Here is a 27,721-nt window from a genome sequence, read left to right as displayed (position 1 = left end):
TCTCAATCCAAGATGAAACATGTGTACAAGTGCATGTATTAGAACTAATAAACCCTGAAAACAACCATTATTGAGAATGAAAAGCTAAAACTACAAGGCAAACCCCGATTTTGCAAATAGGCATCTTATAGACGCCTAAATAGTACACACAAGTGTATGGGATGAAATTAAGATGGTGTTTCCGGTCACTTTATATTTCAATTTTTGAAGCACTAAATAATGATTTTCGAACGCAATTTTTTCTGGGCTTCATTTTTGGAACATATCACAGACACAGGTGACAAGTGTGACCTTCTAGCTCAGATTTTTTTAAAGTCAAACCAATGTTAACCAATCACTTTAATGTTTTATTGCCCTTGTGAATTTACATTGTAATCATTCTCTTAATATCTGAAGTATTTTTCTTTTGCAATTTTAAATTGATCTTGTAATCAATATGCACTCTCCAATAAACCTATTTTTCAATCAAAAATGTAATTCTTCACTCTTTAATTATCATGTTTGATAAAATTCTTCATTTCCTCACAAATTATCATTCTCAATTTGTCCTGTGCTATTGATCGTAAATTATTGATTTGTGAGATTACCGTGTACTGTATATTATTTCTTTGCCGAAATATATCATATATAATGGTATATGTTGAGGTGTTATAGGTCATGTTATGCACTACATCTGTGGTAGAATTCATGAATATCAACAAGCTGATTACTTTTTTCTTTTTTTTTTTTCAACTTGGAAATCAGAGTCGTTTTCCCTTGTAATACTTCAATTATCTTTCCCTATATCCTGTGATATAACTGATTAGGACCTTATCCATCAGGATACGAGATTTAAAGATAAATTCCAGTTGTAACGATCGCAGAATGAGTTTGAACAGCTTCCAATAAAATGACCACCCAGTTGTGTGCATGTATGAATAAGAAATAAGTGCCAATTGGCTCTGGGAAAACCTGTGTAATTGCTGAGAAACAAGCAAAATAAGCACAAAATTCCATGAAAATGTCAGGTATTTTGCCAAACAATGTTAATACACTGTCCCACATATGCCTTTTTGTGCTAGTGATCATCAGACTTATCGGTTTTCAGCTAAGATTTCATGATTTGACAAAGATAAGTTTATTTCAATGTACCAGATCTAGATCATTATATTGTGGCATTTAACCTTGATTTTAGACTTTCTCATGAAATAATTGTTTGCTGCGACTACTTTCCTCTACCTTTAACTTTAAACACAATTTATTCTGTCAAGGTGTGGCATTGATCGGGGTGAAAAAAAGATGATTATGATTGAGATCCACTGTTAGCTTAAGCGCCGGTGATATTAGGAACTAAAATGTCAGAATTAGCATTTTAGAATAATCTTCCAGAAGAATTGAGATGGCATCAGTCTCAGTCGGTACCTTTGCAAACTCTTGCACTGCCCATGATAATCCTTCCAGTCAATTTCGGACTTTTGCAGTACATATTTATATTTGAAAAAGAGGAATGAATCATACCCAATCTTACCCAAAAGAAAAATCTTAAAAGACAAAAAGAAAAGAAAAGAAAAAAAAAACAGATGAGATGATGGATAAAACAGATAAACAATATGAACAATGATAAAAAGAGAAATTATGATTAAAAAAAAAAAGAAAATTTGAATCACTATGACAAAGGGAATTTCAAATTGGCCACACATGTGATATCATTGTGATGCAAGTCTGAGGACAAGTTATCCATTGATTGTTCGAATACATGAAGTGATTGAAATGTAATCTTTTTCAAAAATATAACAATATGCCATCTACATTATACTTTGATTATAACCTGGAGGGATAAAGTTACTTTGAAGAAAATCATAAATTCCTGATAGTTACCTGACAATTGAGAGATTAGTTCTGTGCAACTCATCCACCATCTTTTCACGCAACTGCCAATTTCAGACTTACATAATTTTTATAGTGATCTCACTTTTTGAATTATCTATATATTTTTTATTGCTGGTCAAATCTTTCAAACTTGACATTTCCGTTTTTCATAAGTGCTTGATTTACATGAATTATTTTATTGCCGATGTTGGATTCCCCTTTTAGTGAAACTTGAAATAGGCATAAAGGGTTGATTAATTATGGTGGTTTCTTTTTAACACTTTCACTGCCTCTCTGTTAAACCACCACCCCCCCCCCCCTCTCATTCAGATAAGTTTGCAATATATCTTCAACACTTAGACATAACTGATTATACCAAGGAGATTCCACTTCTTATGTTAAATGGACATATGTACAGTAACATGTACATGAAGATTGTTTTTAAAGGGAAGTTCACCCTGACAAAAAGTTTATTGTAAAAATAGCAGAAAAAATAATGAAAAATATTGCCGAAGGTTTGAGAAAAATTCATCAAATAATTAAAAAGTTATTAGAATTTCAATTATTTGATTTGTGACGTCATATGCGAGCAGCATTCCTACATAGCTAATGGTAAAAAATCAATGAAATGTCATTTTCTCAGAAAATTGAAAATGGTTTTTACTGTACCTTTTTTATATCAATAGACAAATCATTTCACACCCGATCATGAATAGAAAACAAAATCAAGTCATCAGGAACCATATAAAATTTGAAATTCATGCGTTTTATATTACATAACACATGGGGCAGCTGCTCGTTTATGACGTCACAAATCCAAAACTTTGAACTCTAATAACTTTCTTACTCTTTAACGGATTTTCCTCAAACCTTCACCAATATTTTTCACTATTTTTTCTGCTATTTTTACAACAAAGTCTTCTTCAGGGTGAACTTCCCCTTTAAAATATTATTTTAGTTTTGATAGAGTTGAATTTATATGAACACCATTCGATGAATGAACATTGTGAGCGATCAGCCTATGGTTAATGTGGCATTTGTTTAATAGTGAAATTTTTATTGATGAAATATTGATCATGTACTACATGTATGTTGCAAATAACCAATGTTGAAACTTTACAAGTTGGCGTTATGAGAGGACAGCACCAAGCACTTTACACTAGTGTTTAATTTATGGTGTTAGTTAAAACCCATAGGTGTTACTCTCTATAATATTAACACTATTAAAGTTCATGTTGAAACTTTACAAGTTGGCGTTAATGAGAAGACAGCACTAAGGACTTTACACTAGTGTTTAATTTATGGTTTACATGTATTTAAAAAACAAATGGTGTTACTCTTTATTATATTAACACTAAGTTTGGCATTATACATATACAGTAATTCCCAAGGTGTATTTTCAACACTTGATGGTTCAGTCTTCAAAGGCTGCATCAGGCACTGCAACCTGGTGAAAAAAAGAAAAACTTTAGCAATTTTTTGCCAGAGATCTGTTAATGTGTAAGTGTCAATGGCATCATTTCGTTTGCCACAGTTTTTTGTTTGTGGCAAAAGTTTTATGCAACAGGCCCCTGGTGGTGTTTTCACCACCATAGTTACACCATAGTTTTTTCATAATGCTTAATCCTTAATTTTTAAATGATTATACTTGCTAAAAGTTTAAAAATCAAATTTTTTAAAAATAGGAAATGCTAGCAAGGGATAGTAACGAAATGGGTGGAAAGTATAAATAAATACAGGGTTTGCATGCACAATCTATGTTGCCATGGTGATTTATCAAGACGGTTTGTGTTTGTGTCTCTTGTTAGAATTTCATCAGACGTATTTGCAGAATTTATTATAAGACTTGTTCAACTCATTTAATTGTTCAGATGATCAACTCAAATTTGTTTAAGTTATCTAATTATCAAAATTTAATAGAACAATCATGACAATCAGTGCCATAGCATACCCATTACAACTCATGTATGTGAAATAGTGGTTTGAATTATGTTTTTTGTAGCTGTTTTTTTTACTTCTCTCAATGATTTAATACAATCTCAGACTCATTTGGCTTCTGTGGAATATGTCTGAAATACAATAACAATCTCAGCCACACATGGCTTTAATATATGGAATGTAATATTTTATCATGTATGAAATATACAAGCAGCCTTTGAGAAGGGTACTAACGAAATACCCCATTAGTGATTTGGTGTAGCGTTACCGATACCTTTTCAGTTGAAAATTATTGGTATTCAGTATTTTTTGGTAATGTTGCGCTCGATTTGTATGAACATATAACATGGTCTGAAGTTTAGCCTAGTGGTGCTAAAATTACTGTGCATGTACTGCAGCTTCAAAAGCTGTTGGGCAATTCCATAAAATGATCAACCTTTTTTGTAGAACTGACCACCATTCTTCACTTACTTCATTTAATAAACTGGCGAAGTCATGGTCATTTGACAACATTACAGACTGTCATAAGAACCAAAAATCAGACAGAAAATTTCCTGAAGGTCCCAAATATAGAGGGTCGGACGTACATATTTTGTGGAATTGCCTGGTTGGAATTTAAGGTAGACTTCATTAAAGGCTTGCTTGTTGATGAAAACGTCAATTAGAACTCTGCCTGCAGCTGCAGTGTAAAGTGTATTTGAGAGGAGAGATAGTCTCAACCTTCCAAACTTTATTAATTTTTGAACGGGTCACATGGCTTGTATTTTTCAAACTAAAAAAAGAAAAGGATGAATCAATCGTTCTCATGGATTTTTTTTTTGGTTTCATGTTCATGGGTGTTTCAAAAATGCAGACCAAGAAGAGTTGTGGATATCTAAAAAAACAAATGTAGAAAGAAGGCAATACAAAGTAGGTCCATGATGCAATTGACATCGCAGTGGCAGTACGTACCAAGAGCTATCTGAAAAAGACTAATTTCAATGCCATTGATGCACCTCTTAATTGGACATTTTGAGAGTATTCATGTTTCCAAATATACTTTTGGAATTGAATGTCTGAAACTGCACATCTCAATCTTTATCTTGTTGTATATTTCTCGTTAACAAATGTAGTGGTTTACTGTTTGACCTTAAATAAAAATTATTTATGTATATGTGCCCTAGGAGCCTTCAGATGCCAATTGTTATATTTAAGGTATGTTCAATCTGTTGAATTCATGTTTAGATGATTATTAAGATGAATAAAAAAATATCACACTTTATTGTGTTTCATTGGTTATTGTTAAGATGGTGTGAGTAAGCATGTCGTATTGTGCTTAATTATTGTTCAGATGATTTAACAAGGCACATTACGTATATATTGTGTGTGAAAGTAGTCGCAATGATCAGTGTGCCAAAAGTGATTATCAAATTGGCAATGTATCATGTGATCATAATCCAGGTTTTTTTTTTTTTTTTTTTTTGGGGGGGGGCTTTGTCAATTATTGGATCCTTGAGAAATTCCCTTTTAATGTTAGAACTGTATTATATAACAATGGAAAGATCAAAGCCAAGACTAATTATGAGACTGATTAAGGAGAATCAAGACAATGAAGCGTCATTTTTTTACAAAGAAACTGATCTCGTTAAAAAACGCAAGTCTGGATTGTATTGATCATGGCCAATTATTTTTGATATTCAAATTCTGGGTACTGGTTAAAATCATGCATTTCGATGAATAATTTGGCGCAAACCTGCATTATCGATCACAACTCTGATTTGATGTTTCTTAAAATACAATTCAGCTAATATACGTGAGTGATTATATGTTTTGTCACATGCTAATTTGTTTTATTTTAATAGTGAGATCTAGATATCTATGTAACAGTAAATGATAACACATAATTTGTGTTTGAGCTGGTTTTTATTTTGTATATCATGCTTGTATTTAACTTTTCTTTGGCAGCCAGTGGCAAAAGGAGAGAGAAAAAACCAGAGAGAAAAAATGTTGTAAAAGTTGTAATAAATTATGAATTGGTCAATCTATCTTATTATACATGTACATGTACTTGTAAAGGAAACACTTGTTGAGGCAAATATTACACAAAATAAATGGTAGATCTTTTCTATGCAAAATCATTTGGCAACTGTTTGTGTTATTTGTTGTGTACAGTAGAAATGCTGTATAGGGGCTGTTGCACCTGTATGTTTTAATTAGTGGATGCCGGTGTTTGTTCAGTAAAGAAATCTGCCCCAAAATGGCATTACAAAACTTTTATTGCTACCTACCAAATGTTCGCTCCATGATTTTTTTTCCCCCAATGACTAGACTATTGTTGCTATTTCTGGCAAGCATAGGGCACTGCACACCTCGCAACTGGTCCACGATCTGAATTTGGAACAAATCGCATTTCGCTAATTTTCTGATAATGTGAATGAAAAGAAATATTTCTTTGAATTTGAAGGTTTATATTAACTGAAAGAATACTAAACAATTTTGGATGATTGCAAGTCTTTTATTTTGAGGTAAAGGCCAAATTAGTTTCAAAATCGTAGCCAATCGTATGACTGCTATGACGTCATTACGACTAGATATTAAATTCACTTTTATTCTAATAAGGATGATAGCATAGTCACAGATTTGATCATAGGTATTCGTACGATGATTCAGAACATTACACAGTAAGATATTCCATGTCTAAATATCAGCATCAAATTCTACTTTTTATCCAAAATCGGGTAACGGACCAATCGCAAGGTGTGCAGTGGCCACAATGCAGTTACATGTAGTAGAGTTACAATATAATTACTCGAGTAAGAAATGAAAGATGACATCACGATTCATCTTCAGACATTTTCAAAATGCTTTAATAGTGAAAGACAGAATAGATTTTTCAAACAATTTCTAATTTTCAACAAAACATAACTTTTAACAGAAAAATTAATTCACACTTCCTACTCTTGACTTCAAAATTTGAGCATACAGCATCTTGTTTTTTTTTCATTCCTGAGAAAATGCATCAAAATGTCAAGTTTCGTCACATCTTTAGATAAAATTATGGCAGATTTTGTTATTCATTTATTGAAAGGAGTTCACAAATCACATTACCACATATGACAAATTTTTCCAAATACATCACACCTGATTCAATAAAGCAACAAAAAGACTATTTTGAGGAAAAGTGTCATTTGCTTTTCAGCCTAGATTGTAATGCTACCCAACTATGCAAACAAAAGAAAATTCAAGATCCTGCTGATACTCTTACATAATTTGTCTTTAACATCACAGAAATCTTTAACATAATTATTATAGATATCATAAAGATGCCTTAAACTATTTAGAACATTTCACATGTTTCTCACACTGACTCCTGTTTATCCCAAGCAGGGAATACATTTCCTAAAATCACAAATTTGTATTCAAACACCACTTTTGCGCTGTCAGCCACGATTTCACCACTAAACATCGCATCAGGTTTATGACCAAAACATAATATTGCAACTTGCCATTTTCAAACGGTGAATAATTCAACACTCTTACAAACATCAAAGTTGGAATTGTAAAAGGCATACATAATGAAACCCAGATGCTCTTTCAATGTGAAACTTTGGGTGATGGATACATTGAATCATAAACATCGATCTGAACGACAAAAGATGAATGACAACTGCTTCTTTCCATTTCTACTGAAAGGCACACATTTACATACAGCGAAGTAGTGTGATAGAAAATTCATTCAATTGAGGCAAAGACCCAATCTTATATGAATTATTGATGAGCAAGAGAGAGAGATGGACGGACGAAAATATTATACGCAAACACTAGAAAATACAAGTGATGACTTGAAAAAAGAGAAAGGCTATATCTGCAGTTCTAAATTCTTTATCTGCAGTTCTAAAAAGGCTTTATCTACAGTTCTAAATTCACATTATTAATAATTGAACTATTGCTGAATTTGACATTTTTAAGGGATATTCGAGAAGTAGGGGGGTATCTACCTTTCTACTTTAACCTCGATGAAGTAGGAAATTAATTATTGTATTTCAAATCTTTCTGGTGTTCAGATTTTAGTCACTTTCCTTGGAGTTTTCAAAATAAAATGAAATTAGAAGTAGAGTAACAGGGTCCGGTAACATCAAGCTTTATAGCAATTGATCGTTGGGCCTATTTTCATGATTGATCATACACAATAATAATAAATGCAATCGATCAGAGAAAATAGCCCTATGATTGATCACCAAGCTTTATGTTACTGAGCCCAGGACTGAAAATAAAAGCAACCCTTATGGTCCCCACATATATGTGTTCTGATCCAAGAAGCATGAATTTTTGGGCAATGTGAAGACAGCATGTGTGAATACAAACATGACCTCCGTTGGGGCAGTGAGGATAGCCTGTGTGAATGTGAACATGACCTCCATTGGGGGCAATGTGAAGACAGCATGTGTGAATGTGAACATGACCTCCATTGGGGCAATGTGAAGACAGCAAGTGTGAATGTGAACATGACCGTCAGTATACTGGTCCTGCACAATGATGGCAACATTCACACATGCATACTATATGCTACCTTGGCAGATACTGTAACTCCATAATATAAGGCAAAGACCCAAACTGTCCTTAACCAACAATCCTCTTCCCTCCAAGTTACCAGACAAACATTCATTTGAATTGCATAGAACATATAAAGTACATAAAACAGATGCATCAGGCACAGATATATGATAGCTATTCAAGTCACAGAAAAAAGGAAAATAAAAATCAAAAGATGTATCTATATTAAGTCACTTTCAAATATATACATATATATCAAATCTATTTCAACATTTTTATCCCTTTCCTTTGGATTGTATTTCCAGTAATTTCCAGGAATGTGAAATTGTACAAAGTTTTCTAAACTGTTAACCGTTTTGTGTTTTTTCTTGCTCTAATTAAAAAAAATATATATCTTGAAATATGAAATGCCATAGGTCATTGGCATTCTATTCTTAGGTTTACAAATGACGCTGATTAGTGTAAACAAATTGCGTCGGTATACTATGAATCAATTTCATGTATTTCATTGTAAGAACGTAGGACGAAGGCTCAATTTATCCATTCCAATACCCGATTCCATTAAAATTTATGGTCAAAGAGATCATCACATCCCGTTGATTGTCTTTGTGATTACCAGAGCATTCTTTGAATTAGATTATCTGTGAATTCTAAGCAATACAATCCAGAGAAAAGAGATTTTGGAGATGAAGTTGAGTTTCAGAAAAGGGAAGACCATGCATCATTCAAAAATGATACACAAATGACGGAATTAACTAGTGTCACATACACTCTACACAGAAATGATTTTATGGGACTACATAGGAAGTGAAGCATATGGAAGTGAAGGTCTAGAACCTTTTGTTGATGCTTGCCTTATATTGTATGTAATGGAATTTGAAGATCCATACTAATGGGGGGGGGGGGTAATTTTTCCATGATTGTCTCTTAAACAAACAAAATTAATTTTGTGACCAGGCATGTCAAAACTCACAAAAAGTTGCATGGTGTGAATTTCTGTAGGACATTAAGAGTGGGTTTGGTCAGAATGGTCAAATTTCTGTTCTTAGTATTTCTTCAAATAGTGTGCACTATTCTTTCTATGCACTATCAAATAATATATGCACATGCACAAAAAAAAAACTTAAAAATATTTTTTTGCAGTTTTAATTACACCCATTTTTTTAAGGGGGCAATTTATTCTTCATGAGAACAAAGTATTCTTATTTTGAGCACCGATAAATAAAAACATTGGATATAATTAAGCTCTCACATTAATTCTTCTCTATTATCATGAACAGGATGTGCCTAATTGGTGTGACAACTTTGAAGTCAATTTAATGACCCCTTTCATGTCAATTCCAATGAATCCCAATAATCCTCTTTTTGTCCCCTTTGCACAATAGTGCTAGGGTAAGTGCAATCCAATAGACTTAGCTTTAGTCACTGTTTTCTCAAAAGCAACAATCTATGGTATTGAATGTTAGGATCATCCAATAGTATTGAGTTATTTTAAAGCTGAGAAGCTCCTCTTTCAGTAGGGATACTTAACTGATAAGTCATTTTGGCCATCTTTTGTGGGTGATGCCATGCCTGGTCGCATTTTACTTTTCTTAGAACTCAACTTCATCTCCTGCGGTGAAGTACCTAGTCTAACTAACATCGGTCTAGTACCACCATAGGGTCCAGCAGTTGGTCTTATCTAAGTATCTATCTGAATGTAGACCGACATTAAACCTCCAGGCCTTTGCTGATGAGGAATGGTTCTTGGCTTGGTTCACGACCCAGGAAGTTCTTCAGCATGTCCATTGCATCCTGGGTAAAGGAGAAAAAAAGGTAACCACAAAGAGGTAAAAGGAAAAAGATTTTTTTTGCAAATTCATAAATGTGTAAACTTGAAAATTCAACAATGCATGCTATACCAATAGAACCGCAAAACACATCTGTTATGGGTTTTTTTCATAATAATATATAAGCATTTTTTTCAAATGCCTAACTTAGCCCAAATAAACACTAGCATGGTAGCAATACAATACTTTTTTCAAGCGACCAGTGCTGACCGCATAGAAACATTGTTAGCCTAACAGAGAGCCAACAGTAAGCCAGGTCACATCTTTCGGATTGTGTAGTCAAAACATTTATTTCAATGTGTAAGTAATGCATTGTTATAATATTGCAGACCTGCCAACGTGAAAAAGATTTCAGTATTTTTAAAGCTGAAAAATCAGTATTTGGTTGAGGAAATTAGTATTTTCAAAAAAAATACCATAGGACAAGACATAAAGCTGAAGCTTTAGAAATCAGTATTTTTACATAAAAACATACAGTATTCTTCTCACTTTTCAGTACTAAATACTGAAAATCAGTACTACTTGGCAGCTCTGATATTGGGCCTCGCTAGCACATTACCGGTGGTAACAGGGCCTCTGTTAGCGCTTTGTTAGCGCTAACGTTTTCTGTGTGGTCAGTACAGAATGTTGCACATGAAAAGAGGGTGCGAATAGAAGTGGATATTGTCTGTCAACATGACATTTCATCTTAGCTAAATTTTTACATTTTATATTTTCTGTAGAAATTTGGATCTCTAAGGTGGAAGTTTGAGAAAGTTAACATATCAAGTTTGATAATGTTTGGTACATTGTAATAGTGTCTTCCACTACCATCCATCATCTCAATATTGACGTTAGATAGGGAAGTCGCTCCTACGACGGATAGTGTTTTGGCTTGTATGCTAGATTTACGACTTTACTAGTTGATATCTAAACTAGAAGTGTTTATTTCACAACAATCAGAGTAAAGAAGTAACTAATACATATGATAATGATGCCTCAGAGAGGAATGAGTAGACACTCCTAAGAATATAGAAGAATGAATTATAGTAATGGAATGTCCACTATTTTGACTTTTTAATGACAGAGAGAGAGAGAACACTAAGAAATAGCAATTGCAGGGTTAACATGAAAGTAGTAGTCATACATGTTCAAAACAAAATTGAGCACTCAAATTCAGGTAACTATATCTCAGTGAAATATTTTTGGACCGCATACATATGTTCAACTTAGCAGAAATTTGACTTAGATGAGGTATATAACTGTTTCAAATAATCTAGTCCAACAAATTGATTTAACCAAAGACATTACAAGGGGAAGACTAGACTGTCAATAGAGTGCGTAATGAAATGTTCGGGAAGAGCGCCCAACATCCTTGAGTAAGTAGATAGCCGCATATTGCCAAATTGGGTCGTGTGCAAAACATATCAGAGAAATGGTGGAGGGGTGTCAGAATAAACGATTTCTAGATTTTAAACAATTTTTTCTTCCCTTTTTTGGGGGATAAAATTAGGGATGAATATACGGTTTCTGGAAAAGAAAAGGTGGAAATATCCACATGCACCGCCCTGGTGCCCTCTTCCTCTTCTCCTATATGTTTTATACACAGCCGCGTGCCAATGTGCAAAGGTTTACTCACTCGACGCTGTTGGGCGCCCTTCCCCAGGAATGCAATCAAGCCATATAGGGTGAACCCCTTATAGTGTCTTTGAATTTACTTATTAAAGTTTGACTAAGGCAGAGTTACAAGTACGTTACCATCAAGACTACTTACAATGGATCCACCAGGCTGGAGAATGTACTTGCGGTATTCCTTGCCGACCTTCTCACTCATGATTCCTTCCTTCTTGAAGCGAGAACAGAACATGTCCATGCTGTACACCTCACTCCACTACATAAACCCCAAAAAAAGAGACAGAAATGGTTATGGCGATTTTCTTTAACCAGATTGGTGAGAAAGCATGAATGCTTGTAAGCAAGCAACCAGAGGACCGACAGCTTAAGGTCCTCTCCTAGAAACCTGGAGATTAGGATTAATGCCTTACCAAAGGGCACCGCTCTACCGATTGAGACTAAGACGTCACTTGGATGAGAAGAAAGAGAAACGATTGAATCATTTTTTTGATCTGAAGTCTTGCAAGAAAATATTTGCAAATTTCTGTTGCAGAGCTACCAAGTCTCACGCATTATGCGTGAGACTCAAGCATTTTGGACTCTTGTTCATCCCCTCAAATCTCTGTCTCACGCAACTATCACAGCCTATCCCCATATACATTGTACACAATGTCTGTGATCTCACTCAGAATTCACAGAAAATCTCACGCATAGCTGGTCTTTGAACTTGGCATCTCTGCTGTTGCTAGTTTACTAATGATATTTCAAAAGTAGCTAGAGCAAATTGACATAGTTAGACAGAGTGTCAAGGATAAAATAACATAGGACTCAGGGCGATTTTGTTCTTGAAATGATCAAAAGATCCCTGGAAAATCCCAGTTCATGGCATTGCTAAAGCTTATCTAAGGTTGCAGATTTATGCAGCAGGCTGCGAAAAGTAGCACCGGAAAGAAAAAAAAAATTCTGCTTATAGAGTATGGCTTTCCCAAACAAGGTGAGACTATCCTCATTGACTTTCATACCCAACTGGGTTTCCATTTACTCGTGTGAAAAGTGGCAAAGAGTAGATCAATGTCTTGCCACAGAATGCAAGTGCTACATAGGGATTTGTATGCAGGGCACGAGAGCCATTACCACTAAAACAAAAATGCTCCTCGATGTTGTTTCATAAAGCTGCTCGGAAATTACTCGCGACTTTACTTGCTTAACAAGTGGAATGCCTCTGGCCGTCTCACCTGCATCACGCGGTTCAATATAGCAGCAGTGCTGACTTTGAATACTACTCTAACTCACACAAGATGTTCAGTGATACATGGTTACTCTTATGTCCACTTTTTATGAACGAGACCAATAAACTTACAGAGATATGATGGTTATTTAACAAAAAACCCCAACATAGCCGAAGTTCATTGACCTTACATGACCTTTGACCTTGATCATGTGACCTGAAACTCGCACAGGATGTTCAGTGATACTTGATTACTCTTATGTACAAGTTTCATGAATCAGATCCATAAACTTTCAAAGTTATGATGGTAATTTAACAGATACACCCAATTCGGCCAAAGTTCATTGACCTTTGACCTTGGTCATGTGACTTGAAACGCGCACAGGATGTTCAGTGATATTTGATTACTCATATGTCCAAGTTTAATGAACTAGACTAATAAACTTTCAAAGTTATGATGGTAATTTAACAGATACCCCTGATTCGGCCAAAGTTCATTGACCCTAAATGACCTTTGACCTTAATCATGAGACCTGAAACTTGCACAAAATATTCAGTGATGCTTGATTACTATTATGTCCAAGTTTCATGAATCAGATCCATAAACTTTCAAAGTTATGATGGGAATTCAACAGATATCCCCAATTCGGCCAAAGTTCATTGACCCTAAATGACCTTTGACCTTGGTCATGTGACGTGAAACTCATGCAGGATGTTCAGTGATACTTGATTAACCTTATGTCCAAGTTTCATGAACTAGGTCTATATATTTTCTAAGTTATGATGACATTTCAAAAACTTAACCTCCGGTTAAGATTTCGATGTTGATTCCTCCAACATGGTCTAAGTTCATTGACCCTAAATGACCTTTGACCTTGGTCATGTGACATGAAACTCTAATAGGATGTTCAGTAATACTTGATTAACCTTATGGCCAAGTTTCATGAACTAGGTCCATATACTTTCTAAGTTATGATGTCATTTCAAAAACTTAACCTCAGGTTAAGATTTGATGTTGACGCCGCCCCCGCCGTCGGAAAAGCGGCGCCTATAGTCTCACTCTGCTTCGTAGGTGAGACAAAAACTAAACACTACATCGACACTCATCGAAATCAGAGGCCCGTCTTACAAAGAGTTGCGATTGATCCGATCAATCGCAACTATGGATGGCCAGCAACGTCAACATTTAAAATGCATGTTTGTTCAAAAAGATTTCAAGATATGATGCATATTTAGAAATCCATTGATTTCTTGACAATTTGGTGTGTTCTCCTTTGTTTACAAAGGACATATTGCAATTTTCCTGTTGAAAGATACGACACTGTTGGATTTCCATTGTTACGATTGATTTACCACAAGAATGGATCACCCGTCATTAACTCACTCACAGCTTTATGAAACACACCTGATATGAAATGAAGACTTACCAGATATCCATAGTACTGAGCATCATAACCGTCTGCTAGATGAGCAAAGGCCGCACACATGTTGGTTCCTGGAGTAGCTGGGATACCCAGGATCTGCTTTGATAGACCTGAATAGATAGTCTCTGTGTCAGCCTGGAGAAAAGAGAAAGAGGGCAATAGTAGAAACATTGACATAGTATCCAAGACTACTGACTACATGCAAATGTTGGTTTCAGGAGTAGCTGGGTTAAAGAGGATCTTCTATGATGTTCCTGAGCTAACAGTTTCAGTATTAGCCCATAGAATAATAATTTACCCACAAGGTCAGGCAATTTACAATAATCATACTTGCTCATATAGCAACAAACTCTTTTCTTATCTCCCCAAGTGTTTCACCAAACAGCAGCGTATTTACCCAGGCTTTAGAAGAGTAGCTGTAATGCGCCAGGCTTTTCAAATTTGAAGGAACAATTCCTGCCAGGTCCCCATTTTCCTTACCAAGGTTATGCTTGATTAATTTCACATTTTGTATATCAGTTTATAGCTCATAAAGTGCTTTATGAAGCTCAATAAAAATCTCTCAAATTCATTGGGTGTGACTCGTTGTGGCATGGCAGGTCCCATTTGTTCCTTAAAAGCAAACGATGCTTGTCTCTAGTGTGAATCTGTCTAAGGACAAATACTCTGGTATTGCTGTTCCTAGCCTTCAGCAAGCCTTTCCCAACAGCCTAAAAGATACTCTGATCCAAACCAACCCCCTACCTATACTATAAAGCTTGAACAGACAAGGGAGGACAATCCATTCCTCTGAAACAAACTAACCTCATCCCTAGTGTGGATCGTTTGATCAAATGTTCTGTAGAAGAATCTGTCTGACTTTGAAGAACCAAGCTTTGTTGTTCCTCGCCTTCAGCAAGTCTTTCTTGACAATCTAAAAGATACTCTGATCCCCAATCCCCTCCCTAGGTTTGAACAGACAAGAGATGACTATTACTTCATTTAAAACAAACTTACCTCATCTCTGGTATGGATCGTTTGATCAAACGTTCCGAGAAGAATCTGTCTGAGGTTGAAGACCCCGGCGTTGGCGTTCCTAGCCTTGACCAGCTTGTCCACCATCTCGGCAGGGAGGGCCGAGCCATCCTTGTAGTGACCAGACAACCTTGCCAGAGTTTCCGCCTGCCAGCACCAGTTCTCCAACATCTGGGACGGGGCTTCCACAAAGTCACGTTCCACCCTATTCCCACTGCAAGAAAATCATATATTGTAAATGGTCAGAAAACTTGAAGGACCTTGTCTAAAAAGTAACTATTGATCGAATCAATCTCCACTATGAAAAACCAGTGATACCATCAACGAGACTATGGCCTTTATTCTGAAGTCGGGTTTAACTTAAAATCGGGTTTGAAGTTGTGGTTTAAGTATGGATGGCCAATTTTTTACATAACTCACAGTAGAGATATCACATTTCAGCTCATTTGGCTCTTAAATCATTCATAATTGTCTCGGAAGTATAAACAGATGATTGTCTTCACCTTTAATGAATCAGGAAAGAGCGCAGTAAACATAAGAACCATACAACTTAATAAAATTTTTGACACTCTTGGATTCCCATAATTTTAGCACAGAGTTAGACCTTGGTCTAAGTTAAACCTGACTTCAGAATACGGGCCATTAAGTTTGAATTGATTTTGTAGATTGAAATTTTCATTGTAAACATGCATCTGTACGCAAAATTCAATATATTTAATAATCTAATCAATATTGTACATGTAGGAAATGCACTTACATTTTGTCAAAAAGCGAAAAACAGAGATTTAGCACAAGAATCATTGATAAGTCGCGTGTATCTTACAAATAGCTATATGAAAACGGTCCTTACAGTCTCAATAGGGGGCATCCTAATAATCATTCACATGAATAGATCTGAGAGAAATTCACTTGACAATTGTCCTCTAAATGCTAACACTAACCTGAAGAAACAGAGCTTGGTCTGTCCCAAAATGTCATGCATCACATGCCCAAACTCGTGAAAGAATGTCTCAACCTACGTGACACAAGGACAAAGATAATGAATTAGATGATAAGTAGGGGAAGCTAATAGCGTTACAAATGTACCTGAAGAATCTGAACTTGGTGTGTCCACACAGCTGGTGCATGACGTGTCCAAACTCGTGGAAGAACGTCTCGACCTGATGGTTTCAAAGAGATCACGGGATGGTTAATATTGACTTGGTCTAAAAGAAGTTGGCCTACTCAATAATAATGAATAAGAATTTATGAGGTGCTGATTTCCTAGTTTTCAAGTAAATGGCACATTATATATTACCCTAGCTATAGTTCCAGCTGCTAAAGGGTCTTGGTGCATTCTAGGAATTCATCCTGCCAGGAACTCGTTCACCTCACCTGGGTTGAGTGCAGCACAATGTGGGTAAATTTCTTGCTGAAGGAAAACATGCCAAGGCTGGGACTTGAACCCACAACCCTCTGACTGAAAGACGAGAGTCATAACCACTAGACCATGATGCCCCCATACGTCTCAGATAGTCTAATACCACATTGGCTAGGTTTATACTCCCTTGGTTTACAAGCAGTTGGTCTCCTTAGTTTAAAATCACATGGGCTAAACCCATGCCTACACTAAATGTGGTCAAATACTAGTACTAACACTCCGTAGTCTAATTTCTCTTTTCGTCTAATGCCCAGTTGGTCAAATAAAATTTTGAATCAAACATCTAACCTTTAGAACCAGTGATTATTAGACAGAATGGGGAAAGCCTACATTGAAATTATACAAACTGGTGAATGAGCCAAATAGCAATAAGACTAATTGGTTAGTAAACAAACTGGTTGTAGACGAACTAGGATTAGATCATGAGGGACAAGGCCAAACGGAGAGTAGATTAAGAGGGTGCATACCAATTTCCTATTAGTTTACGATGTTCTTTTGCTGCTCTTTAATACTTGACAAAAAAAGCAAGTGATGGCAGCAGCATTTCATGCAAAAGAGCCACTGGTAATACACTGATACAAATGCAATGTTATGTGTTGCCTGACATATCTCTTTGCAAAATGGATTCAAATGCTAAGACCCTCCCAAATATCTTTTGATAAACCAACATATATATAGGCAATTTTTCTTGTGTAAAATCTTTGGGACAATAGAAATCACTTCCACTCTGCCAAATATTTGACTTATGGAAGTTCAACTTATTTAAGTTTTCTGTATAAGCAAAGTGAAAGCCTTGGCTGAAACTTGTCAACCCCCCCTTTCTAGTCTGAAAAGTTTCAAACTTTGAATCAAGTTGAGCAAAAGTTTGTCAGCTGAACATCCATTTATTTCTGTTGCTTACCTCATCATGGGTGGATAATGAAGGGGAATCAGGTGTAGATTTGGTGAAGTTGGCTACCATAGCCGCTATGGCTGGTTGACGGGTACCATCAGGAGCAATGCAACCGGGCTGAAATCAGACCAAAAAAATCATCATTAAGAAGGTCAGGGGTCAGTTTCATAAACTTTGCCACAATGGAACATTTACAAATAACAGTTAAAAGCTACTGAATTCCTTCAATCTGATTGGCTGATAGTAAATTTGATATACAACATACAGCGTTTGTTACTATAACTGTTTGTGAAATCAGCCCCTGGGCCCAGAAACACATAGGTTAGCGATTAATCGCTAATTTGAAAAACAATTCTGATTGGTTCCTGGTCAGCCTACTGAGCAAAAAGGGCATGCAACTATGTTCCTGATAGGCCATTTCATTTCACGATTTATCACTATCATTTGTGTCATGGTGTCTTGGTGTCGCTAAAATGCTGAATCACGTTGCAGCGTGGATGTTCTTTGGCATGACATTGCCCTCAGACATAAAGCTACGTGCCAAAATATTGATTTTTTTTTCTTTTTGAATGACTCTGGATGGATTTATTTGTTACCTGAAGACCAAAGCAGGCTGCGTGGCTGAACTTGCCTTCCCTGGGGAACAGATCCAGGTAGAAGAATCCCATGAACTGACCCGTCTCCCTGTCTGTCACACTGAACTACAAATACAAAAGAAAGATTGAACATGAGTAACCCCAAAAATGTACACATTATATTTCCATTCCCTCCTACGAAATGCACTTCAAAATTAAGCCTTATTTGTGCGCGATAAGTGTTACACAAAGAATTTTGACAGTTCAAACACAGAAAATTGTTTATTTCTACTTGACACAGCTGAGCATGATAAGCTGTGAGTACATTTACAAATGAGAGTAGTAGGATGAAGAAAAACAAAAAGAGAGAGATTAGGATGGAGAAGAAAGAAATACAACAGGGGGTAGATAACAATCTAAGGTAGATTGAAACATGGCAGACTTTTCATCCATTTTTTGATTACGATTGCGATTTTGAACAAAAATTAAAATACACAATTCAAAGAGGGGATCACAGGCATTCCTGTCAAGTAAAGTAACATGGCTTTTCACAAATTGTGACAATATCGTAAAGATCAGACCTGATATTTTTTTATAAAACATTTCGCAAGGTCGCACATTCCAATACAATGGTTTGAACAATCACAGACAAAATGTGCATAGAATAGAATCTTACCATTTGAACGTCATCGTTCCAGACGGGTGCTTGGTCCTTGGGTACCTCTTCAAACTTCAATCCAAGCAGCTCCTGGAGAATTGATTTAAAAACACAAAAGTAGGAGGTTTAGCCATGGTTCATATACTGTGGTAGGTTGTGAGAACCAGGGCTTGAAATTATCCCTGCCAAATTGGCTGGTCTCAATGCCTCTTTCACCGGCATAGAGATATTTTGGGTGCCCGTTGCAATTTTCCCCATCGTGCTGGAATGCAGAAATATGCCTAGAATATATTAAACTTCAAGGCCTGCATTCTTCTACACACAGCCAATGGGAGAATCGCATTGCAATTTGGAGAATGAATTTCATTGCATGTCTTGCAATTCTGCAAAATGATTCAATGCTTTCATTGTATGCTTAATACATATAATAATTCGGAACAGGCACTGCCCAAAGAGTGTGAATGAAAACGTGACATTGGGTGATTTTATTTCAACTCCATTCTTTACATCCTCATCAATGAAATTTGACATTTATAGATAAAATATACTTTTACACTAACATGATATGATCAACTTACTAATAAAATATCCATCAAGACATTCTAATTTTCTTTATTCTTCTGTTCTATCATTTCTCATAGAGGATATCAAACAGCCCAGTTTCTCTGACAATTCATTATTGAAATGGAAATAGTAGTTGTTGGAAATGAAGTTTAGTCTGCCCGATTAAAAAAAAATATATAAAAAAATAGAAAGAGGCTGTGGTAAGCTCCTTACATAGCTGCATTTGAAGCTTTGAATGAACTTGTGTATAAGTCTGCGTTTAATGAACTTGTGTAAGGTGGACCTTTCTCTTATTGCTTTATCTCTCACTTATTTTTTTCCAGATTTCTGGTGTAAATGATAAGTCTGGGATAGAATGTGACAGAGGTGAGACTTCCTTGGGAGTGCTGTTTATTTCAGTGCTGTTAATTTCAATGTAAGCATTGAAGCAGTTCTTCAGGACGTTTGAGTATCATCTGGAGTTAACTTTCAGTCTCTGAATATTAAATGGTCTCCACTCCACAAACTGTTCTAGTGGCCTTCATCTGGATATGAAATTGATTCCATCCTGTTGCAAGGGCTCTGTAAGCAACCTTCTGAACATGAAGTTAGCTCTGATTTAAATATGGAAGCCTCTCTATTGGCCTCTGTCTGGACTAGAAATAGGATTCCATTCTATTGAAACAGCTGTGTTGGCCCTGGTCTGAAAGTAAAGTATGCTGCAGTCGAAGACTTGTGGCTGATCAAGTGGCCTTTATCTGGACGATAAAATGATTCCATTCTAATATAAAACTGTTCTCTTGGTCTCATTCCAGATATGTACATGTAGATGTTGCACTTTGTTCAAGCTGGCTGAACACATACTGTATTAAAATGTTGCTGTTATGGGTGAAGCCTTTGATGCAGAGGAACAAAGCTGAGCCATGTACAAATAGACCGGTTCTTGCAGGAATGCTAATGCGATGTCTTTTCATGTACATGTATCTTGGCAAACACATACAGGTCTGCTTTAAATGACAGTTAAACTGCATTTCCATGCATTTGGTCTTCAGGGTGAACTGTTGGTGTTGTTGACCAGTGCCTGGGCTAATCAGCTTCAGTGATGAACAGAGCCAATTGGGTATCCAAGGAAATATCCATCTCCAATCTTGTCCATGACACAAGTGCTGGCTTCATAGAGAGTCATCTGGCCAAATGCGGTAATGCGATTAGAAAGTGTCTGATGAACAGGATTCTTAGGCCAGAACTGCTGTATCAAATGAAAACATGAAGGGAGAGTTCATAGCCACCGAGATATATTGATAGATGTTGCTCTCTCTAAACAATGTAAGGTGATCACTTGTAGGTGCAGAATCATAAGTGCAGCGTGGGTCGGATACACAAAGATGGTAGTTCAGTAGGAGATCGAAGGCCACTTCTTTTCCAGTGCCACCCAATAACAATTGTGACTTCTGGAGCAATGCTTGTAGATATCGTCAACACGAATCATGAATACTGAAATGTTTTGTAAAGCTTGTTTAGATGTCATCACCAGATCTGGAAGAATGGTACAAAATGCCTTGGTCGTACCAAGGGTTCAAGGTTGAGGATACTGGCATTGACGCACTCTCCTTTGTAAAATCTGCGATGTCATCATTGGCACTGCCGACTGATGTTTTTTGGAGACATCTTATCTCAATGTCATAAAAAGTGGATTCCACCTGTTGTTGCACTCTCTTTGTGTTGTGCAGAATTCCCTGAGGCATTTGGAGTTGAGACACTGTTCGTTACGTTCCCTCATTCTGTGCATTCACCAATCACTGTTAAACTGCAATGCCTGGATACTGTCACCAAACACTGCTTTCTGGATGACACATGACTGTTTCTATTGCTTGACTTGTGAGTGAAGGTGCTTGTCTATGGGCAGCTTCATGAAGTTGGAAGTTTCATCAAGTCAAAGCAAACAGGTAGTTCTTGAATCATGTCATTCTTCAGTGGCCCTCCAGGGTACCAACAACTAGAATGTTTAGGTCAATTGAATTAGTGATGTGTAGAAAGATTGCGGAACAATCAATGTATGAAGATGGTGGATGAAGGCCATCTGACCCAGGAGAGTCTCATAGTCACATTCTATTTCATTCCATTTTAATTTGTTTTGTTATGAAAATACGACAAGGCCAGGTGCGACTTATTTTGAGTTCATTCAAAACTTCAACTGCAACATAAAAGTATTTTGATAATGTATCATTAGAGCAGACTTACATTAACATTCCCAACAAGCTGTATTTCTGCTTATTCAATGAAAAATGTACTTATGAGAAAAAAATGAAAGCAATAGACCTTTTTGGAAATCGAAATTGGGCAAGTTTAATGATACCTTGAGAATAATAGAAACCTACATTTGATTTTTGGTACAACTGAATAATACAGCTAATTCAATACATACATGTCTGTGTAAATTATATTATCATAAATGACAGATGGATTAAGATGGAAAGGTGGAGTATAATCTCAAGAGATCAGTGCAAATTAATCTAGCAGGTATACCTGTAAACGAATCGATCTTGCAAATTGAAAACATGGAAGCATTTTACACAACTACAATAAAACAATGACAAAATAACCATATTTTGAAATTCATTGTGCAAGATGTATTATATATTTTCATAATTTTGCGGAAGGAAACTTTTTTTAATAACTTGGAGAATGTATGAAAGTGATTTGCACTTTCTTATATGAAAACTTTTGGTTGACAAAATACTACCATATTTTCTTTTAAAGGTCAAGTCCACCCCAGAAAAATGTTGATTTTAATAAATAGAGAAAAATCCGAAAGGCATAAAGCTGAAAACTTCATCAAAATCAAATGTTAAGTTAGAAAGTTATGACATTCTAAAGTTTCGCATTTTATTCTCAAAATAGTTACATGCATAACTCAGTGATATGCAAAAGTGAGAGTCTAGACAATCAACAACTAGAAAGTTTATTTCAATCAAATTTTGGTTGTCGAGAAAGATTGGAGGACAATCAAGATATATGAAGATGGTGGATCAGTCCTATCTGATCCAGGAGAGTCTCATAATAACATTCCACTTCATTCCATTTTTAATTTGTTTTGTTATGAAAATAAGGGGACCAGGTGCGACATACTTTGAGTTCATTCAAAACTGCAACTGCAACATATAAAGTATTTCAATAATGTATCATTACAGCACACTTATGCGGAATCTTTCTGCAGAAGAGGGAGTGGAATGGATTGATTTGGAAGCTTCTTTTAACACCGAGAATCAACATCTCTGGGCACGAGACGGACTCCACATGAGTGATGACAATGACCAAGAATCGACATCTCTGGGCACGAGATGGACTTGGGTATCCTTAGAGCACACTTATGCGGAATCTTGCTGCAGAAGAGGGAGTGGAATGGATTGATTTGAAAGCTTCTTTTAACGAGAATCAACATCTCTGGGCACGAGACGGACTCCACATGAGTGATGACTATGGTGTACTCACAGATTTCTGTGAGTCTATGGTGTCCATCACTCACTATTTCTTGTTTTTTATTGTTTGAATTATACAATATATCAATTCATACAAAATTGACAATAATGTAAAACTTGATTAAACTACATAATGTTAAACAATGTTAATTCCACAAGTTCAGGGAAGAATAAAGCTTGATTTCAAATGACATGGGTGAGAAAATCAGAGTATTTCAAATAACAGAATACAAAATAGTGAGTGCATGATGTCATCAGTCCCCTCATTTGCATACTGGCCAGGATGTGCATATAACTGTTGTGTGAAACTAAGCAAAACTTTAAAATGTCCTAACTTTCATAATCTGATTTTTGATGAAATTTTCAGTGTCATGATTGTTGGATTTTTCTCTTTTTATTTAAATCAACTGTTTGTCCTTTAAAGCGCTCACAGAACCAGGACACTCCAAAAAAAATAAATTTTGAACTTGGAACTTTAAGGGGATTTTTTCTTTTATAACTGACTTTCACAAGAGCTATACAGGTTATGCTATGCCAGTGCTTTCGACTGGAGAGTTCCCCATTTTTATATAATTGTATTAAATTATGTAGTATTTCTCTTCACATCATAATTCTTCATTTCTGATTTCTATCATCACCCCCATCTCAGGGAGTAATTAGAGGGTGCTACATCTATTACGTTCATTTAAATTTCATTTTAATTTGAATTTCTCCCATTTGTCCTCCCATGGGAGAACATTGACATGCCTCAACACTGGAATAGCAACAGATTTCTGTGAGAAGCACTACAGCAATTCCCAGAAAAACAATGTCAGGCAATGATGTAGAGGAGATTGGGGTAGGTTTAAAATACTGTAGCTAAGTACCTACAAAGACAGATACATCTATTCAGAACTCTCATCATGACAACTATGGTTGTCTTTATAACATATACAATAATTCAAATTTTATTTCCCCAGAGCATTGATCAGCCCTCAACATCACAATGGGGGCAGGAGCAGAGCAGAAATCGTCCATTTCTGATGAGGCGCTACTCGCTCTTGACAATGACAAAGAGAAGGAACAACAACACAGAGGGCGCAGATCGCCTACACCTCAAAAATACCATAGGAAGGAAAATCACAGATTTCTATTTTCCTCTATATTTCTTATTAATTTGAAATTCATCTCTTATAAATTTGTAAAATGCATTGTCATCACAACTAATCACAATGTAGTAAGACTCTGCTTTTCTTTGTCATTGCTAGGATATCATTGAAGATTACTAGTGGATAGAGAGCACTTGATAAAAGAGAAACATGAGAAAAGAGAACTTGATAAAAGATGGAGAAGACTATCATGATATGGAGAAAGATAAAAAAATAAGAGGAAAATTGATGGAAAATCAAGGAGCTGCAAAGGAAGTAATTTGGGGAGATCACAAAGACATGCTAGACAGGTTTGAGAAGGATTGTGTTCCGGGAATGGTGTCAATGGAAAATCGTTGCGTGGCGATACCAGGGTGTATCATTTCCAATCACTACGAACCCATGTCAGACCAAGAGAAATATGAACTCTTACATAGGCATGGCATGCCTTTTGAGTTGAAGGAGATTGGTCAAAAGGGTGGAAGAGATGCATTCTTCAATGATAGTGTAATAATAAAGCATTAACCCTAATCGATACGTCTGTTTAATACATACCCCCTACGGTGCGCCATGCCTTAATACACAGCCGCCGCTCAACGATAGTTGTAAAAAAATTACGACAAAATACCCCCGAAATCACGATCAATTTTCACCAACTTGCCGAGCTCCGATTGAGAGAAAAAAAAGCACTCGGAAGAGTAAGGTCCGATCTATATTCGTGCCGAGTATGAACGTAGAGGGCATCCGATAAGTACCCCTAGAATACCGAAAGAGAAACCTGTCATCTCCTCGACACTGCTGGATTGACCGGTCGTTGCAGTGACCCACTTCCATAATTTTCTCGTCGTCTACATCAGAAAACCTTCTAAAACTCATCCCAAAATGTCATCTAGCGAATATTCCACCGATGAAATTCCGTCCTCAGATAGTTACTCCTAAGATTTAGATGCCTCCCTTTCCTCTTTTAGTGATAGTTTCTCATATATTTCGTCAAAATCCTCAGATAATCCTTCGTACAGTCCCATCCATACTAATTCTCGTCATGTGTCACCAGACACCCCATCGACAAGCGGAACCCGTCCCAAAAAGCAGCTCAAACGGTAAGTTTTTTTCTGGAACTTATTTTTATTATGATAATTGATCCTTCATTTTATCTGTTGTTGCATAAAAGTCTTGTTTGTTATTCGGGGATGATTTTTTTTACGTATCAAAATGCACTTCTACTTATGAATTCATGAATTGAAAAATTGAGCAGCTGAAATCCTGAATGTAAACAAAACTGTATACAGTGATTTTACGGGGACATTTCTATTTTCGAGCATTGCTACTTGCTAGCGCGATGACAGTGAATTATATTTGCTTCCACATTTTATTTTTGAACATAGTTTTGGTCTAAAAACTATCTATAACTGTCATATATTTTCTAGGAGTAAGACACAGGCTGGCATGGACATGGCTAATGTAGCAGGCCTACCATCAAACAAGAAGTGCAAGTCAAAGTCTTCAAAGGCCAAGACGTCCAGGGATGCACCTATCAGGTTTGTTCTCATGATATAAATACTGTAGGCATCTTACATTTTGTTAGCTAATCGTTTTTTTGCAGTTATTCCAGATCTGTCATCAAATTATCCACCTTCGACCTCGAGACATTTTCTTTATTTTATTTTTTTTTTATTTGTTTCCCTTAGTTCGACGTCTTAGAAGATAACTAAAAATTCCTTTTCGTTATGACGTCCAAATTAAAAAAAAATTTCTTCATCAGGAAGTTCAAGTCTTATGAAGACAATGATGGAGGGAGAAGAAAAACACCCGCCTTTGCCCATCAGCAATCATGCGGCCCTCAACTTGGTACCGGCACAAGATGGGGAGTGGCTGGATTTACGTCGGCAGTACATTTTTTTAAGATGTATTATTCTTTAGAAATTGTGCAACAAATTGGTGATTTTACAAATTTGTATGCGGATGACCACGGAGAAGAAAAAAAATCGTAAGGGTGAACTCCTCTCACCCCAGATGAATTTGATCAATACCTAAGCATAATAATATACATGGGCATTGTCCCTATTTCCGGTCTTCAGGTATATTGGTCCAAAAAAAAATATTTATTCTTTCAATTTCCCAAGATGTCTTATGTCCCTAAAATGCTTCAAAGGAAAGAATTTGGGGAGATCTCAAAGACATGCTGGACAGGTTTGAGAAGGATTGTGTTCCAGGGATGGCGTCGATGGAAAATCGTTGCGTAGCGATACCAGGGTGTATCATTTCCAATCACTACGAAACCATGTCAGACCAAGAGAAATTTGAGCTCTTACACAGGCATGGCATGCCTTTCGAGTTGAAAGGAGAGTGGTCAAAAGGGTGGAAGAGATGCATTCTTCAACGATTGTGTAATAATAAAGCATTAATCGATGCCTATCTCTATTACATCACAACTGCAATGACGGAGATTCCAGCCATCTCCTTCTCATTCTATGATCATCCCTGATGGATCAAAAAAGGATACACAGCGTGGAAAGTACTATACAAAGAACCCATAAATGGGACCTTCCCGATTAACGAAGTAGATTAATTCTACTTAAAATATTACTTGTAAATATGTATAATAGTGCATCACTTGGTCTTCATTGTAAATTACTCTCGCTGTAATATATGGACATGTGAACATAGGTATTGAATGTTATGACAATGTTAAATTTTAAAAAAATACGATTTTAAAATTTACTATTGTTCTGAAATCAGATTGACAACACAATCGGCCGGCCAAAATAAAGTGAGCGCATTTTTACGCACACAAATATTATCGCCCCTAGCTTGTATATCGTTGTGTTCTGCGAGGAGCCACCATTTACGTTTTTTGTGAAAATGTCGGAACCGATAAGCTACGGACTTGATCCGGAATACAAGGAAGCAGAGCTTGAAGAAATCGAGGAAAGGGAGGGCGAAGAAAATGCCATGGGAGCTGATGCTGCCCCCGATCCGGACAGGAGGGGTAACAACAGGTGGTGTCCATGCGGCAACTGCCCAGTGATGGCAACTGAAGCCGAGTGTCTGTGCTGCCAAGAACTTGAAGGGTGTACAGAGATCAAACCCGAGGGGTGTTTCGTCGATTCGGATGAGTTTAGGCAGGTCTGTCTATCGCGAATTGTTCTTCGCGTTTTTCACATCGCAAGGCGGGATATGAGAGGTCATCGGCTGGTAGTTCCAGCTGTTTATTTTCTTCCTTTAAAAAATGCAGGCCATCAAGGTTCGCAGCCTACAAGCTCTTTACATACCTAATCCATGGAATTCTTGGAAAAAGAGTCAGGAATGTCGTGCCGGCCTGTTTGTCACCCGACTTCGCCAGGAGTACCCAGAGGAGTCGGGAGTCTACGTAGGGTTTAAGCATGGGAATGATGGAGAGATGTTGGAAGTTCCAGAGCAGATGGCAATATAGCATTTCAGATTTAACTGCCGCATTAAAGACACTCGGTATCAATAGAAAGTAGAGTACATGTAAATGTCCATTATTTTGTTCCTTGCGACAGAAGGAGCCATTGAAGTGTTTGCTGGTGAAGCAAGGGGCAAGTGTGAATGTGCCATGAGCCTTCTGGCACTTCAGGACATATTGAGTCGGTAGTATG

The 27,721-nt window shown here is 36.5% G+C and overlaps 1 protein-coding gene and 1 pseudogene across 2 annotated transcripts in view; one reads left to right on the top strand and one right to left on the bottom strand.

The window, feature by feature from the left end:
* Positions 1-8,166: 8,166 nt before the first annotated feature.
* Positions 8,167-27,721, bottom strand: part of LOC121424388 (thimet oligopeptidase-like) — a 35,910-nt gene continuing 16,355 nt past the window's right edge. The window contains exons 10-17 of one of the 2 annotated variants that reach the window (XM_041620055.1): positions 18,971-19,042; positions 18,316-18,420; positions 17,729-17,836; positions 16,494-16,567; positions 15,390-15,621; positions 14,397-14,528; positions 11,902-12,018; positions 8,167-10,113 (exon numbers count right to left, since the gene is read on the bottom strand). In XM_041620055.1, the coding sequence (XP_041475989.1) occupies positions 10,030-10,113; positions 11,902-12,018; positions 14,397-14,528; positions 15,390-15,621; positions 16,494-16,567; positions 17,729-17,836; positions 18,316-18,420; positions 18,971-19,042 (924 nt within the window). In that variant the 3' untranslated portion in view covers positions 8,167-10,029. Of the gene's footprint in view, positions 10,114-11,901; positions 12,019-14,396; positions 14,529-15,389; positions 15,622-16,348; positions 16,423-16,493; positions 16,568-17,728; positions 17,837-18,315; positions 18,421-18,970; positions 19,043-27,721 lie in introns of both variants that reach the window. The other variant, XM_041620056.1, reaches the window with a different exon arrangement.
* On the top strand, positions 25,818-27,710 carry LOC121424389 (annotated as a pseudogene).

The sequence above is a fragment of the Lytechinus variegatus genome, chromosome 11 (genome assembly GCF_018143015.1).
Source record: "Lytechinus variegatus isolate NC3 chromosome 11, Lvar_3.0, whole genome shotgun sequence".
Lineage (NCBI taxonomy): Eukaryota > Metazoa > Echinodermata > Echinoidea > Temnopleuroida > Toxopneustidae > Lytechinus > Lytechinus variegatus.
This window is presented reverse-complemented; position numbering and strand designations above follow the sequence as displayed.